Source organism: Psittacula echo, assembly GCF_963264785.1.
Source record: "Psittacula echo genome assembly, chromosome: 6".
Classification (NCBI taxonomy): domain Eukaryota; kingdom Metazoa; phylum Chordata; class Aves; order Psittaciformes; family Psittacidae; genus Psittacula; species Psittacula echo.
The window spans coordinates 69,492,895-69,511,307 of NC_137743.1; the positions used below are offsets into that span (position 1 = coordinate 69,492,895).

General features: G+C 42.6%; 1 protein-coding gene across 1 annotated transcript in view; it reads right to left on the minus strand.

Moving 5' to 3' along the window:
- The window catches only part of TTN (titin), a gene marked incomplete at its 5' end in the record, with an annotated part of 249,006 nt that overhangs the window by 195,816 nt on the left and 34,777 nt on the right, over positions 1-18,413 (minus strand). Inside the window, 2 exons of the mRNA XM_080620353.1 lie at positions 13,787-13,843; positions 18,129-18,317. Coding sequence (XP_080476479.1) covers positions 13,787-13,843; positions 18,129-18,317 — 246 coding nt within the window. The remainder of the gene's footprint in view (positions 1-13,786; positions 13,844-18,128; positions 18,318-18,413) is intronic.

The following is an 18,413-nucleotide window of genomic DNA, read 5'->3' on the forward strand; positions in this document are numbered from 1 at the left end:
AGTTTACCCTCAAAGTACCAGTTCACCTCCCTGACGTTTGTTATGACAGACACCAAACTGACGCTTTCTCCTTCCTCCACAACAGTGTCGACCAGGTTGCTATGTATGACAGGATAACTCTCTTTGACCTGTACCTTCCCAGTTTTAGCTTCCAAAACTTTTGTGCTCTCTTCCTCACGTATTTCTTCCCTTTTCTCTTTCCCTTTCAATATTTCTGTGGGTGTCTCAATGGGAACACCCGCAGAGGCTACATCAGCAGTGGCTGCAGCTGCGCCCACATCCTTGATTTGACTATGCCCAGTCACACTGTTGATTACTTGTGCAGACAAAGGCTGCTCCAGGGGTATTTCTGCCTCCATAGTTGTCTCAGCCTGCTGGGACTTCAGCTCAGAGGTTTCATCACAGGATTTTCCTTCTTTGACAAGACTGACAACACATTCCTCCTCCAGGGGCTGTTTTTCTTCTAGCAGCAAGGGAAATCTCAGAGCCTGCCCCTCACGGATTCTTGCAGCAAAGTCTTCCTCTGCTGCTTCCAGGGGAGAAGCAGTCTCCAGAGGAACAGCTTGGCCCCCAGTGAAGGCCAGTTCAGAAGCAAGTTTAGGTTCAGCCTTCAGGTCACCTTGCATTGCCTGGAAGCCCTCAAGGACGTGCATATGGTCACCATCTATGGCATGGCTCTCAGTGGTGCTTGACACCTGTAGAAGGGCTTGGGAATCCTCTGTCTTCAGGGCACCCATTTGCTCTGCTGTCTCGGGGATGACCTGCTCTTTGGGCAAGAGTATCTGTGTGGCTACAGTCCCAAGGCAGCCTGGCAGTCGTGTCTCCATTGCTGCCGCAGGCACCACACCCTGGGGGCCAGCAGGGAAGGTTTCCAGGGGCTCTGCCAAAAGCTTGCCACTCTCTTGTGTTGTGGCTGCCTGGGTGAGCATCTCTTCAACACTCTGTGCAGCCAGGCAGGCTGGTGGCAGGCTGGGCAAGATGTCCTCCCTGGGCAGCACATGCTCCTCCTGGCTCATCTGGAGCTGAAGGAGAGCCAGGGGCTCCTTCATGGCCTCAAGTCTCAGTGCTCCTTCTGCAGCAGGAAGTTCACCAGCCTCCTCATATGATAAGGGACTCTGGTCTTCTGCCACTGCAGAATGCTGCAGGGCTGGGCTTTGCCTGTAAACAGCATGCTCCTCAGGCAGCACAAGGAGCTCAGCAGAGCACGTGGCCTCGCCCAGGGCACTCACTGCCTTGCATATGTAAAGCCCAGTGTCCTTTTCCATGCACTCCTGCACTGTCAGGGAGCCTGACCCATCAGGGTGGTGTGCAACAGAATGACGTGCATCGGAGAAAAGCTCTTCACTCCCCTTGAACCACAGCACATCAGGGCATGGCTCCCCAGCCACAGTGTACTCAAAGACTGCGGTGAGTCCTGGTGCACATTGTATGCTGTCCGGCTTTCTGGCAAAGCAGGGGACCCCTGGTATCTGCTGACGCACACGGAGGTGGGCGCTGCATGTGGTCTCACCATGTACATTGCTGGCCACACATGTGTACTCACCCTCATCCTCTACACCTGCATATGGGAGGATGAGGCTGTGATCATTGCCAGCAAACACTAACTTACAGTTTGTAGATGAGGTTAACTTCATACTGTTGAAAAACCACTGGACTTTGGGTGTGGGACTGCCAGTAACAGTGACAGAGAGCCTAGCTACATCTCCCTGCCAGACTTCAACATTTGAGACCTGTTTTAGGAAAACAGGGGCTTGGGACCCCTCCATTTTCATCTTTGCTTTGCTGGAATAAACTGGTTTTTCAGGCTCAAATTCAAGTGTTTTTTCTTTATCATGCAACTGAAGGCCACTGCTGTAGCCTTCACTTCTTCCTTCCTCAGAAGACACAGGAAGAGAGCTAGCAAAGTCTGTATGGAAAAAAATTGTTTAGTTTTAGTAGGACGTTTAAGAAAACACTAGATAGCAATAAACAGCAGTTAACAACGAACATGAGGTCCTGTTGCTGTCAAATGCACACCTGCCAAAACCAGCGAGACATGCTGTGCTGTCAGGTTACTTATGAACTTCCTATCTGGATCAATATGGATGTCTCTTTAAAAGCCTGACATTACAGTATGGTTTAGGAATGCCCCCAAGGTGTACAGTGCAAGCAACAGTCAAGCAACATTACTCCATTTCACAAATATAATTAAAGTAGTATATGCCATACATATTTGTATGTATGCTCACTCATACAAGCAAGTACAGCAGAGCAGTGCTAAGACTCTGGTTTAATTCAAAGCCTGCAAAGAAAAAGCAGAATTACAGGATTGGGAAAATAATACAAAATTTTCAGCGCACCAATCCTTCTTCTAGTGCAGCTCATTCATCTCTTTCAACTCTATCTTTGTCTAATACACTAAGATATTACCTCTCCCTACTTTGTCCTAGTTTTGTCATTAGACTCTTACGCTTAGAACATCATTATTACTAAAACTGCAAGTTTGCACCCTTGATTTGATGTCACTCATTCAAATCTCTGGTTTTAAATTCCTCCCTGTCATAATGCTGAATATTAGAACTCCCACAATAGCAGAGAAAAAGAAGACAGAACACTTTAAGGTTTTTCTTTTCCTTGCCTCTGTGAATTTAGACATTTTTGTGTTGGATCACTTTGTTATAATAGTGGTTTAAAAATGAGAGGAAACAGACATCAAGAACATGTCATTCTCTGCAGATGCTTGACACTAGAAACATCAGTGAAGTCTGAGACTTCCAGGAAAAGACCAAGCCATCCATGAAAACCACAGCACAGAAAAACACCTTTGGAAATCAAATCCTATTGTCCTCACTGAGTCAAATTTGCTCAGATAAGGCCCACAGTATTTGACACTGGGAAGATATGAGACTTGTTAAACAAGAATAGAAGAAATGTGAGTGGATAAATGTCCCCAGGTGAACCTTGATAAGTTTCTCAATTACAGTGCCTTAAGTTCCAAAACTTATTGTGAGACAATAATTTTTGCTGCATTCCAATAGCAACTAGAAAGAATAGAATATGCCTTACCCAATTATTTCTCATTGGTTTTATCAATGACTAATTTTGCCACAGATACCATAATAAACATGACATAGCACCGTGCACACAGTGATTGACTGCAGAGAAGAGATGCTTAGGTAAAAAGAAAATTAAAAAACTTAAAAAATTACACCAATCCTTCAGTATTTACCTACCAGCTTTGTTAAAAGAGTAGGGCAGTTTCCCCAAAAATACAATGTGTGAGTGAATTTGAGAAATGCGTGGCCATAATAAAGTATAATAATTGCAGAATGGAACCTATATTAACACACATGCGAATGCATTATATACAAAAGTTTGGCAAAAATTAATGCACTTTTTTGTGTTCCTGAATATTTATGCCAGAAGAAGTATACAGATTCTTTTTCATATTTTAGCTGTGTCTATGAAGTGAATAAAGTACAAGAAGCAACAGACTTAAATCATTTACATATTTATTTCACAAATTAACCATACATGTTAACATTCAATACACATTGATGACAAACATAATTCATCCTTTTCTTTAATTACTAGGTTTGTAGAAATGAAGACAACATTAAACCTGACAATGAAATTGTGGGTTTTATAATTCCTGTGGAAGCACAAGAGAAAAGGTCAATCATGGCTCAAAGTCTGCCAGTTGCCCCAGGGTAAGTTTATCCAAAACTAGAGTTACTCCAGATTTATATCATTGCATCTTAGGTGACACTTTGTTTCTCTGTAAGCACATTATAGTGCTCCTGGCTAATGTATGAAGCTTAAAATAAGACTTTAAACTTAGATAAACCACAAACACTACTACTATGCAGGTAGAGATAAAAATTCTTGGCCATATCTCAGATGTGAATATGAACTTGGACCTGTTTGGCTTAGGGCTCAAAACAAAATTATGAGCCTGTTTCTAATAAAAATTGTATTTCATTTACATGCAAATTAAACACACTTGCTTAGGACCTAATGAAAGACCTGGTTTGACTCTGGACATAAAAGACTTCTCATGTCACGGCTGACATAACATCAGACAATTCATGTCAGCTTCCCTAGGGACCTCTGCTGTCTAATGAATCAGTTAGTGCTTCACATCTACACAAGGAATGGATTAAGGACACATCATGAAGCAATTCTTTCCCAGCATTACGCTGGATCAGACACTCATGCTTCTCTTTCCTACCACCATTATCTATGAGAAATCACAATTATCTCTGCTTTTTAACAATGTACAGATCTTAAATATTTATCATTGGGTATTGACTGGCAAAACCCGGAAGTGACAGATTGGTATTAGCCTGACCACTCCAGTAATTTTTCCTACATCCTGAGTCACTGGAACTTGCCACTTTTGACTTTAAATTTATACTGGGAAACACATTTGGCAAAGTGACTCTTTTGATCAAAAATTGCTATGCCAGGTGAATGACAGGATGGTCTTAAAAGATTATTGAGTTTTTGGGGCACGCTGACCTCGGTGTGAGGACACATCAAACTCAGAAATAAGACCATGCAAAAACATTACTGAATGTACTATAGGAATAGTTCTTTTATACTTGCTCCTTCTTTCATAAATCACTATGCTCCTTAAAGGACTTTGCAAGACAACTGATTGACAGGAACTTGTTTATAAAGTTTTTCTAGGTATTTACAAGTAATCAAAGTAAAAATATTTTTTGCTTAGGGTTGCTGAACTCAAGGTTTCACTTTGGCATATAGGTAACTGGAAAGATGGCACATAAATTACAGTTATTTAACTTCTGATAAGCATTAATAACTTTTGTGCTTTTAACATATTTTTCTTAATCATTGTTATATAAGATAGATTTAGTTCTGATTTATTAGGTCAGCTACTACTGATTCCTCTTCCTATGTATTAGCATTATTTAAATATGAAAATATATACTTGCATTGAGAACATTAATATAAAAATCTCTTCTGCTGAGAAAATGCCACAAATAGATAAAATTGAATGTATTCTACTTATTTCTGGTCATCTTAACACATAGCACACTTAACTGTTACTAATTAAAAAAAGAAAAATAAAGAAAAAAAGAGTACATAGAAATTCCATTCTAATGTGAAACAAGAACGTTGCATAAAAATCTCTCACTTTTTTACTAATATGTATTTTCTATGAATGACACTGGAATATGGGGACAACTAAAATTATTGTAATTCATTTACAGTTAAATCATTGATTTATTATGCTCCCTCTCCTTTCCCCTTAACTTCTACAGATACAGTACAAAATATGTTTTCATGTTTATTACTTGGTAATAGAGAAAAAAATCCTGTCCAGTCTCTACTAATGCAAAACTTTCATTTTCTTCCCACTGTGTTGCTTTTCTTTGCAACAGCATAATTCCATTGACTTAAAAAAAAAAAGTCATTTAGTTCCATGAGTCAGTAGAATGTGACCCACAAATGTAAGAATATTGCAGTGATAGAAACTGTAGACACAGGATTTGACTCAGTGAGACTCACATGTTCTAAGACAACATTGTGAGAAGGGGGAATACCAGTTTAAAGGAGTTCTTTCACAAAACTATGTCCAGACTTCCACAAAACTATGACCAAACTAAAGAGCAAGCATAAATTAGTATTCCATACCTTTAGGTTACAAGAAAAAAGTGATTTCTACATATTCAGGGGATTTCTAGCCTGCCTAAACCAACAACGACTGTTACAGACACACAGGATTATGTACACTATACGAAAAAATTCAGTCCTCCATAATTGAGTGTCAATTACAGTATCTTTACAAGAATGAGTAAGGAGCTTTGGAGTCTGAAATACACCTTTGTGCAGAGTGTGCACAAAACCTATGCACACATTAAATCTCATTTAAATTCCCCAACAAGCAAGTTTAAGTGAGACAAAAATATGCCCACATAGAGTGGTTTTCATCCCTAAAAAGATGAAAAACAATGCCCCTAATATGAGTGCTGCATTTTTCCCAGCAGTGAACAACAGCATAAAAACCTCTAGTGTTTCAAAAGAAAGAGACTCAAATAAATAATGGGAATTCAGTATAATGTTAACACAGCACAGGTCTCAGCCATTCCTGCCCTGTTAGTGGCTACACATTTGTACTGCCCACTGTCACTTTGCATCAAGTTTTCAATAGTAAGGCTATGAGAGCCCCCCTCCTCTTCTTGCACACAGTACCTGTCCCCTTCCAATAACACCCCATCCTTGTACCAGCAGACAGTTGGATGAGGAAAACCAGTCACAAGACACTGGAAGCATGCTGAGGCACCTAGAAATGTACTGTAGTCAGAAATGAGCTTCAGAAATGTGGGAGCAGCTTCTGTGACCTGGAACTCAAAGCTGCCGCTCTCAGAGTCCTCTGCTCTAAACTCAACCCGTTCCTCTTGGAATGGTTCTGCAAACACGTCAAAACTAACATTGACACACTTCTCCCCTTCCACTTCCTGCTGTTGTTGAGCCACTGCAAGCAGTTGGATTGCTTTTTCCGAGTCATCTTTGTGCTGCTCAAACTCAGACTCCAGCTCTATTTCTGACTGGTCACCTGGACTCAAAGTCTTACATAAAAGCAAGTCAGACTTCTGGGACCTGTGTCGTTCACTGGTTGTGATTGTCTCACTGCTCACATTAGCACTTGCTCCCTGCTGAGCCACGACTATGAGGGAGCCTTTGCACATCGCTTCTCCTAACCTATTCATTGCCCGACAGTGATACCAGCCACCATCAGAGGGACCTACTTTTTGGACCTTCAGACTGTGAAGTCCCTCCTTCTGGCTCACAACATATTTCCCTGTCACAGGTTTCACACAGATGTCACCTCTGAACCACTGCACTACTGGGACAGGAGTACCTGTTACCACACACTCAAACACTGCCTCCAAGCCTTCTGTCACCTTGACATCTGAAAAGGGCACAGCAAATTGGGGAGGCATTTCTGTAACTTGGAAATCAATTTTTATATCCTCATGCTCTGCAGCCAAGCCTGCAGCTTGCTCCAACAAGGCAAGTGGAAGGACATCCAGAGAAACAACCATGCTCTTCTTATCTGGGCTAAACTCAGGGCTGGTTATGATTTTGACCTGCTTCTCAAACTCCTTTACCTCATTTTCATCCAGCTCCACTTCCAAGAGGATTTCCTGTGGTGAAGGTGACCTTGAAGATGTATTTTGCTCCAGATCAAAGTGTATTACATGCTGATGAGTGACAGGAGGTGGCAGTGCTAGTGATTGCTCATCTTCAGACAAAACTTCCACATGAGCAATACTCTTAGCTTCCCCAACAATGTTCACTGCATGGCACATATACTGTCCTTCATCCGCTTTCTGGACATTAGTAATCTCCAGCATACACTTATCCCCATCCTTCTCTATCTGCACTCTCTCATCCAGCTCCAACAGAGATTTATTATGATACCACTTAACTCCTGGCTTGGGCACTCCCACCACCTCTGCTGCAAAGCTCAGTGTGCTGCCCTCATACAGCCTCTTCCTGCTGAATGCCTTGAGGAATGCAGGTGGCATCTGCCTGCCTGATGGCTCCAGTGCTTCACGGGGGGTCCTAAATACCTCAGCTTGTGGCTGGTCTGAAGGGTCCTGCCTTCTCTCACAGAGATGGAACATGGCCAAGGCATCCATATACTCCCCAGTGGGTGTCCAGTAGTGCTCTGATGGCGTGCTGTCTCCTGTTGCAGAGCAGGGTCCCTCAAAGGGTGTGAAGTAGTGCTCTGAGGGTGTGCAGCATTTGGAACCCTCCAAGGGTGTGGAGTAGCGCTCATGTGGCATGCTGTACACTGAGCCCTCTTCAAACGGTGTGGAGTAGCACTCATGTGGCGTTCTGTACACTAAGCCCTCTTCAGACGGTGTGGAGTAGCGCTCATGTGGCATGCTGTACACTGAGCCCTCTTCAAACGGTGTGGAGTAGCACTCATGTGGCGTTCTGTACACTAAGCCCTCTTCAGACGGTGTGGAGTAGCACTCATGTGGCATGCTGTACGCTAAGCCCTCTTGAGACAGGGTGGAGTAGTGCTCGGGTGGCATGATGTACTCTGAGCCCTCTTCAGACGGCGTGGAGTAGTGCTGGGGTGGCATGATGTACTCTGAGCCCTCTTCAGATGGCGTGGAGTAGCGTTCGGGTGGTGTGCTGTACTCTGAACCTTCAGACGGTGTGGAGTAGAGCTCAGGTGTGCTGAGAGGTGTGTGGTAGGATGCTGATGAAGCAGTTTCAAAGATCTCCACCGAGGAGGGAGGTGTGTAGAAGCGGTCTGAATCAGGCGACTCCTCTCCACTTCCACTTTCCAGCTCTATAGACATTTCTGATTCAGGAGAGAAGGGCCTGGTGAGTTCCTGCTGGTTGCTGTAATATTCATAAACCGTGCTGAAGGTTACCTCCTCCACTTCCAGTGAAGTGATGTTCTCTCGATGGTCCTTCTGAACTGTGCCTTTGAAATCTGGAGTTTTCTGCATCCCAGTTGACCTTAAATACTTGGCCAGGGACAAGTCAGGCTCCAGCTCTGAGGCCTGAACAGCACTGGGCTCTGGACCTGGTCCTTCTCTATCCAGGCTGTGCTCAGAGGCTTCCTCAGTGGGAGTTCTCTTCTTATCCCAAGACTCCTTCTTTTGCTCCTGCGCTACAGGATCATCCATTATTAAACCACGGAAGAGCTGCCCAAAAGAGAAGCTCTTGTTTGTGTTTGGTTCCTGTTGGGTGTCCCTGAGCATCTCCTCAGGGGAATCTGTGCTTTCTGTCTCACAGGTGGAGATTCTCGTTCCTGTCTCAAAGATCTTTTCTAATCCAGAAGCTTCTTCCTCCTCAGCCTGATGCCCAGCCTGGGGTTTCTGTTCACATGCAGCTTTTTTCAAGTTAGTGATGAAGTTATCACTTTGGGAGTCTGTGGTCTCCAGTTGTTCCTCAGTCTTCCACACATGTATTTCCTCAACTCCTTTTTGGAAATCTGATGTGGACTCCACCAGAAAACTATGAATTTGTTGCTCAAGTAAATCCTCCCCACAGATGCTCAGCTCTGACTCATTAATTTCTTCAGCAGAAGATCCTTCTTTTATCATGATGCTGCCATGGTCCCCATTAGGGATTTGCAAATCAGCCCTTCTGATTTCTCTTGGCTGTGCTTCTTCCTGGGCACGGACATCCTTCTCCTGCATCATGTAGCTCTCACATTGCTCCTTACTTTGAGACATCTCTTCCACAGCCACATCATGTTTGTGCACAGTGGGGATGAGCCCAGTCACTCCTACCTCCACTCTCTCTGGAGTTGTAGGGGGTTGTGCCTGTTCCGTGTCCACGGTATGTGCAGCTGGAAAAGGCTCCACAAACTTTTTCAGATCAAATGTGACATTGGTCTCATCAGTCTCAGATGGCAACAGCTGCTCTTTGAATTGTACTTCTTCTAGGTGAACCTCAACTTCCTCAGTAAAATCCTGACCTGAGGTTTCTGTGCCTACCTCCGTACTCTCCAGAGCTGTAGGGGGTTGTACCTGTTCTGTGTCCACTGTATGTGCAGCTGGAAAAGGCTCCACAAACTTTTTCAGATCAAATGTGACATTGGTCTCATCAGTCTCAGATGGCAACAGCTGCTCTTTGAATTGTACTTGTTCTAGGTGAACCTCAACTTCCTCAGTAAAATCCTGACCTGAGGTTTCTATGCCTACCTCCGTGCTCTCCAGAGCTGTAGGGGGTTGTGCCTGTTCCGTGTCCACGGTATGTGCAGCTGGAAAAGGCTCCACAAACTTTTTCAGATCAAATTTGACATTAGTCTCATCAGTCTCAGATGGCAACAGCTGCTCTTTGAATTGTACTTCTTCTAGGTGAACCTCAACTTCCTCAGTAAAATCCTGACCTGAGGTTTCTATGCCAGGAGGAGTGAGGATTAGACCCAAGGAAGAGTTACCTGCATCAGACTCCATTCCTTGCAGCATTCGTCCATAATTGTGAATATCCCAGTGTGTGATATCCTGAGCATCAGTCATTTCTTCTTTACAAAGATGATCATCAACCTTGATGTCCTGTTCAATACCAACTGATGTCTCTTGCTCCTTGGCCTGTTCCTCCTGCTGCTCCTCTGTACATAAGTCATAAAAGCCAAACTGCTCCTTTGTGGGTGTGCTTGCACTGTTGTTCTGCAGTTGGGGCACACTTGGCTTTTCTATAAGAGGCACATCAGTAGACATTGCCTCCCAGGCAGAGACATCAGTCTCCTGCATGCAAACATCACTTTCCTCTTGCACCATAGATGATATAGGAATAAAGAATTGTGAATCCTCGTGCTCCCTTGCCAGAACAGACTGCTCAGAGCCATGTGTTTGTCCTTTCACTTCCATAAATGGTGACTTCAAGATGTCCCAAGACAGAGTATCTGTATGTGGTACCACCTTGTCTCCTTCAGCCTCCAGCTCCTCTGAAAAGTGACCTGAGTCCTTGGCCACTAGTTCATGTTCGTCTCTGGGCATGCTGGGATGCAGCTCAGTGATATCAATTCCAAAGCTGTGTTCCTCGGAGACACCTTTTCCCCTGTGCTGCATCATCTCGGAAATATCATCTGTATCCCTCACACTTTCTTCTGTATAACTTGTTTCTTGCCTACCATAAACTTCCATGATATCCTGCACTGTTTCCTCCATCTCACTTTCCCTGAAGTGAGGGGTTTTCTCACACTCCCCTTCCAGTTGCTCACTAGGAGATGGAGACAGCCTCAGGGACAAGGATAGCTGTGCTTTCTCCTCCTTGGAACATGTGATCTTTTCCTCTTCATCATTCCCAAGTGCGCTGAGACCCTCAAGGTGCAGAGTATGGTCCGTAGAAGGCAGTTTCTCAGTGCCTCCATCCTTGCTATACAGTCTGGCTTCACTGGGCTCTACTGTCAGCTCAGAGGCTGTCTGCGCTGTTCCAGCCACATTCTTGGCCACAAATGAATACAGCCCAGCATCTGTGACAGAGACCCCTTGGATGTGCAAGCAATATATGCCATTCTTGCCTTCCTCAAACCTCAGCCTTTCACTGGCAGAAAGGCACTGACCATTCAGGGACCAGACCACAGCTGGTGGGGGCTGCCCAGACACAGCACACTCCAACACCACTGCCTCCCCTTCATGGCAATGAATGTGTGCTGGGGCTTCTGCCACAATTTGGGGTGGCTCATTTCCCACATCAAATGAAAACTTGAACTTGTGCTTTATGGTAGGAGCAGTTTGGTTTGAAGAGGGCCGTGTGGTCTCCTTTATCTCTGTGTCTTGCTCTGGTGTTGGAGTGGGGGCAGTGATTTTGATTTCCACAGGCAGTGACAGCAAGTCTGAGTCTGCAACTGTACTTGACCGTTCCTGCTCCACTGTGAAGGCCAGGCTGACTTCCTCCTCTTCCTCCAACTCCTTTTCTTCCACCTTTTCCACCTTCTCTTTCTCCTCTTCTTTTTCCTCCTTCACCTTCTCCTCCTCTTCCTCTTTCTCTTCCTTCTTCATGGCCATGTAGCCTATATAGGCCTGCATCCGCTGCCTCACATAGAGTGCAGCTGAAGTGCTGACTGTGCCCAGTGGGTTGAAGATCACGCAGGTGATGGTGCCACTATGCTGTGGGAGCACGGATGGGAAGGTCAGTGTAGAGCAGCACTCTGTGGTGTGAACAGCAGTGCCCTGGATGCGTCCCACAGGCTTGGCATTATTGTACCAAGTGACAGTGGGCTGTGGGCGGCCATGGAAGAGGCAGGAGAATGTGCATCTGTGCCCCTCAACAGCCTCCTGGGGCTTGACCTCCTGGACAAAGAGGGGTGGGCAGGGCTCCAGAAGTCCACGTGGCACCTGCCATCTCTGCTTCACAGCCTTGGGCTTCCAGTACCCCTTCACTACCTGCATCCTGAGGGACTCCGAGCCATCAGTTGTGGCAGCAGCCTCAGGCGGGCTGGGCTTCTCAGAAGGGCTTGCCTGGGGCATGGACATGAAGGATTCCTGCTTCTTTTTCAGCATTGCTCTCTTTGCCTCCCGCAGCCGTTGTAGCTTCCAACGGATCTCCTCATCCAGCAGCTCCTCAGCATCTGCCACTATATCACTAGGCTCCCTGCCACGTGCCAACCCTGGACGGTGAGACCCCACCAGTGGCAGCCTCTGGAAGCGGATGGTTCGTACCATGCCACGAGCGGGGGAGGAGTCTCCAGGCAACTGCTCTGCCTCCTGTCCCTTGTCGAAGGGTGAGCCAGTGCAGCGGAGCACCACCCGCAGCCGGTCCTCCTGCCGCTGCTGCAGCAGGCACTGCCAGCTCTCTCGCATACACCCTGCTTTCCCTGGAAAACCCTTCTGCTCCCCTCTGTGTGCCACGAGTAGCGAGGCAGTGGACTCAGCTGAGCCCTCACTGTTAATGGCAAATACCCTGTAGCTGCCAGCATCATGCTCCTGCACATCCCACACCTCCAGGCTGGCATGGTGCATGTGCTCCTCACTCTCAGTGCGGATCACCTTGCGACAGTCCTGGCGGACTGGCCGGTTGTTGTGAAACCAGGCCATGTGGGGCGCTGGACATGCCACCAGCTTGCACCAGAAGAGTGCAGGGTCCCCCTCCAAGACAGACCTACACTTCAGGCCCTGTGTGAAGGTGGGTTTACAGTTCTGGGGGCAAGCCGGCACTGCCACTGTGCCAGGTCCCTCGAGGTTCACCTTGCTGTGCTGCCCTGCAAGAGAAAGAGACTGGGTTACAACATGCTACGCTCTGCCTGTCCTCTGATTGAGAAAAAATGAAATAGCAATAAATTGAAATAAAAAATGGGCATGCAACAGATTTCATCACACACCCAGGAAAAGAAAGTAATTCACTCACCATATTTGTTCGAATAAACGCAATGCCTTGCTCTGTTTTAAAGATTGACACGAAAATCGTTCGTTGTCTGTTCTTTCTTCAGACTGTGGAAATTTCTTCTTGAACAAGCAAAAATGAATTTCAAAATAACACGTTCTTCTGCGTGTATGTTTTCTCTGCCTGGAAAAGCTGTGTGTCTTTGGGTGGCAAAGAAGAAAATCTTACCTGACTTGCAGACAGTAGAATAAACGCCCTTTCTGACCCCTCTGTTTGTAGATTAAATGTTCAAACAATTGAGAAAAAATAATTTGAAAGAGATTTTTTAAAAAGTAAGTATTAGCTAACATGAAATGAGAAGGCGTTTATTCGAACTAATACAGCCACTAACTTCACAATGTTATGCACAGGGAAAAAAAGCAAGCAACATGAACCATTTATGCTATCTGCAAGCCAGGGTAAGAGATGTATAATGATGAATTAATGTATGTAAAAGAAGTGCAAGGAATCAATGGGAATGTGTAGCTTTCACATATCCTAAACAACAAATGCTTTCTGATATACTTCATCCATCCATCCAACAGTATTCATTGAACTGCTAATGTTAGGCTGCTAACTTTTTAAAAAACAGTATGATTAAGATTTGTATAACTTCCTTCTGAAGCAAACTATTCCATGCATTCAAAAGGAAATTGAACAAATAAAAGCTCTGTGAACAGCTGCAAAGCATGAAGTAAAAGTTAAGAATATAGCTGCAAAATTATAAATTTGAAGTTTTAAACATATTTTAAAACTTAAATAACCTCATAATGCAAGTAACCCTTTGCATATCAAAACAAGCATGCAACATGTTCCAATATGCTTTAAACTGTGGCTTTCTTTCCCCATTAGACACTACTTGTAAGCAGATAAATGCTTTTCACAATGTTACTAATTAACTGATACTAATTTTTCAGTGTAACATCATTGGTGACTGTACCTTTCACTTCCATTTCAATCTCTTCCTCTACCTTCTCATGAACCACTTTTTCAGGAGCTAAAAGAAAAACAAAAAATATTTTTGAGCTATAGTTACTAAATATGCCAATTAAAATTTTATATATTAAGAAAAAACAATCTGTCTTGCAAGTATACAGAAGTTCACACATACATAAACATAAATGCATGCCAAACAATTCAAACACTTGATAAATTCTGAGAACAGAGTAATCAAATATTTTCAAACTTTTTTGCTCCATACACTTTTCTGTAAGATTTTCTTTCTTTATTGCAGGGAGGGGGAAAGTTTCTAATGTAACATGCCTTTGTCATGCCTTAAATCCCTGAAGAAAACATTCAACAATCCACAGACTAATGAGATGCTTCTCGTTCCTTATCATCTCCCAGGGGATGAATGTAGTGGAATGCAATGATGTTATGGATGAAGAATTGATACTTGGAAGGAACATGCAGTTGCCAACCTGTCACTCTCAGATGGGTGCTGCACTCGGCTTGTCCTGCAGGATTAACTATTCTGCACTTGTATACACCCTTGTGGTTCTGACCAGCTTTCAACAATCTTAAACTGCACAGTGGCCCATCATGTTTTAAGGAACACAATGCAGACTCCTCAACTATTAGCTGATTGCACAGCCAGACCACACAAGGTGTAGGCACACCTTTCATTATACAAAAGAGTAACACATCATCTCCTTCTTTTACAGTGGTTTCTGGAGGCAGAGTTTCAAGAAACTCTGGTGCTTCGGCATCAGTTTCTGTGATGTCTTCACATGGCACAACATCAGGGTAGTAGATTCTGTTTCTTTGCTTCTCAGTTTCATATGCTCTTTGGGATGTAGATATAAACAAACTTGAGGTTTTCTTGGAAGATTCTTGCTTAGCATCAAATTCTTTATACTGACAATCTTTGGGTGCTTTAAAGCTTTCAGTATCTGATTCAAGGGTAATTTTTGTTACTGCTTTGGCTTGTGCTTCTTTTGCTAGGTAAGAATAAAGTTAGGAAAAGGATTAGATTAGATGTTTTGCAGGAATTAAAAAAAAATCCTTATACTTAGGGGGAAAACCCACTAGTAATTAGTATTGAGAGAATATCCAGCATATTAGTGCCACAACAGCGCTATTAAACATGAGCAATTACACATTTAAGAGCTCTATTCCTGCTGGGCTAATTCTAGGTACCAGTTAAGCCTATGAGACTTTCATGGGACCAAGACTTGGCCTGTAATACCAAATACAAGCACATCTCTGCATTTAATTTACAGCCTCAATTTATAAGTAGCATCAGGTTATGTAAAGCACTTTGCATAGCTCAAGGGTGAAGAAAGAAACTTCAATATGTAAAAGCGAAATCCATAGGGTCAACGGCTTCCTCATTATTCATCTTAGTTTTCTGCACTTGGTTGCTTTCAGCACAACAGAAATACTATCACCCATCCAGTGTGGTGATAATACATTTTTGGATCTTCATTAGTGGTAACATTAGTACTAACATTCTAATATGGTGATGTCAGGAAGAAGTGGAAATAAATACTTATATCCCAATGAGAGTTAAGGGTAGAGGAAAACTCACTAGTGCAGTAATACAATTTGCACCCATTAATACTTTCAAGTCCATCAAACTATATTGCCAAACTTGGAATTGGAGCCTTGGCTTATTGGAAACAAGTTGGACCAACAGAGATTGAAATGACAAGGTATCTAGTTCAACATTGCTTATTTGACGTTCTTCCTTAAATTCAAGCTTTGTGAATTCTTAAAATGTAAAAATTCCTACCAGCCTGATTTGCTTTTCATCTTACTGCTTATGAGGAAGGATATAAGCAATAAAAAGCCTCAGGTATCTGTAACTGCTGGAAAGAGGCATGAAGTTACAATATCAACCTCCCAGTACCACACATCACTTATGAATAGAGCTGTAAATGTGGAGGAAATACCTCTAAGCATTAGTAGAGCTTTCTCAATTAAATATAATAAAAGAAATATAAGTTAGCTGTAGGCAGTAATAATGAAGAAGCAAAAGTTAATTAATGATGTTAAAAGTCAGATAACCACCTGTGACAGTTAGTATTGCAGCAGTTGTTGTTCCTCCGTAATCATTATATACCGTACAACTGTACAGTCCTTGATCCATCAGCTGGACATTTAGGATTGTGAGCAGTAGGACACTTCCATTTTGTGATATCTTCAATTTTTCAGACATTTCTATTCTTTCACCTTCGTGCAGCCAAAGAAACTCTGAGAAAAATTCATTTTCTAAGGCACATATGAACTGAGCAGTGTCACCACATTTCACAGTCAGGTCTCTGAGTTGCAAGAGAATCTTTGGAGGGACATCTTTCATTTCCCGAGCAGTGGTCATAGATATCCTGGTGCTCTGAGATCTTTGGGAAAGGATTGTTGTGTTCATGGCTTCCATTTCTTTAACTCCTGTAGACTTCTTGATCAAACTTCCTGATATGCTTTCAAAAACCTGTACACCCAACTCCTGGGATGGTTGCTGCACTGATTTTAATTCTTTCTGATAAGTTCTAATGTTCTTCTTTGTGAGAGGAGCAACATGAAGTTCTGTTATAGCCTGCGACTGGATAGACTCTTTTACATCTTTCCCAGAACTTTGCCTATCTAAGGCTTGCACTGTGTAATCAAGTAACAAAAATAACAATATTAGTATCTAAAGAACTTTACTGAGCCATGCTCTGAACAAAATCAAACAGCATGGAGGATGAAAATGAATGATCTTCATTTGAAAATGCAGCATGCCAAATGCACTAGTCTCTTTACACAGAGATTATTCATTCACATATATGAATGACAAGTGATGCCTAAGCTAGTCATGCAGTTGATAGATGGTTGAGGCTTCTCTCTTCTTCTACTGAAGTTGTCCATTTAGTATTGGAAACTTCTTATGGAACTTTTTAAGGGGGTATTGTCTTTTTTTTTTTTTTTTCTCCTACAGGATAATGTAAAATACCTCAGTCAATGCTATAAACATCACATAATTACTTGTTTTAAAAATCTGAATGCTTTCAATAAAATTATTCTATTCTTTGGCCTATATCAAGATACGAATTTGTAAATTTCCGAATGTTACAGCTTAAACAGAAGAAATGAGAGTGGCTGGGTTACAGAGGGTAGGTACTGCTAACATTAGCTGGTAAAGAAAAGGTGTGAAATGAGGAAAGAAGAAGATTAGTAACAATGTAAAAGAGTGGTATGCAACAAACTGAATCCCTTTGAAGTAAAAATGGGGCTTTACCTTCTGCAGTCACTGTAAGTGTAGCTGTACAAGTTGTTTCTCCAGCACTATTTCTTGCCTTTAAAGAGTATTGGCCAGCATGCTCTAAGAAAGCATCTACTATTATCAGTATAGCTGTGCCTGTAGACTCATCAAAGTGGAAAACTAAGTCTTTTGTTGGCAACATGAGTTGTTGATTATGAAACCACTGGATTTTTGGTTTGGGCGTGCCAAAGACTCTAGCTTGAAATCTGACTGATTCCCCGCTGCATACCCTGCAGCTTGAAATAGGCTGGATAAAGGTGGGCTTTTGGCCAATAGACTCCTCCTTAAGTGAAACAGATGAAGAAACATGCCAATGGGACTCTGATGTAACTTCTTCAACCTTTTTAAATCCTGAAAAGAAGCATGCCAACTTTTAATTTCTTACCCTACACTACAATAAATTTTCTCTCTCATTCAAGATTTTTTGTGTTAACTTGCAATTTAACAGCATGAATTATCCTAATTCATCATTTATAAAATCTGTTGTGAAAAGAAAGCAAAATATTTATGGTTAAATAATATCAAGGACAATATAGAACTTCAATAATAAATTCTCTAGACAATATTTCTGCTTTAAAACTTTGTTCAATGTTTCATCAATTTATATGAATGTAAACTATTTCCCTTCAGCTGCCCGAGTACCTGGTACACACCTCTATTCAACATGTTTTCCAACACTCAAAGTGATTAATTTTATGCAAAACTCTTGCTAGATTCTCCTCACAGGCAAATCAATGAATGTGTGAGCAAAGCATTTCCATTAGAAAGAAGATTTCTGCCATCTTTCGTGCATGACATATTCTAATACAGTAGAGAATGAAAAGGTGAAGTGCATTCAAATTGAAAAATTGTGAAATAAATTTTGGTGTGCATGATCTATATTTTGGAGACATAAATATGTGCTGTGGACATTGTAAATGGTAGTAATTAATCTAGTTAAAAGGCAACATTACAGACAAAGACGCACATATAATCATCAGTGTACATTAAGATTAGTATTAGAACATGACCTAAACAAGACATCTTTAACTGCACATTGTACCTTCTAACTTCAAGGTAGCAGTGCTTGTCACTTGGCCTACAGAATTGCTAGCCACAAAGGTATAGACTCCTTCATCCTCTGGATAAGCTTCAGCAATCTCCAGCTGGTAACTGTCTTCAAACTGAGTCATTCTAAAAAACCGTGACGGCTTGATCTCTTTCTCTTTGCTGTACCAAGAGACTTTCAGATCTGCTCAAACAAAAGGAAGAAGAAAAAATGTGTAAGTTATGATATTAGATTGGTAAGTAAACACTATTACTATATTTATAGCTGTCAGAAAACTTT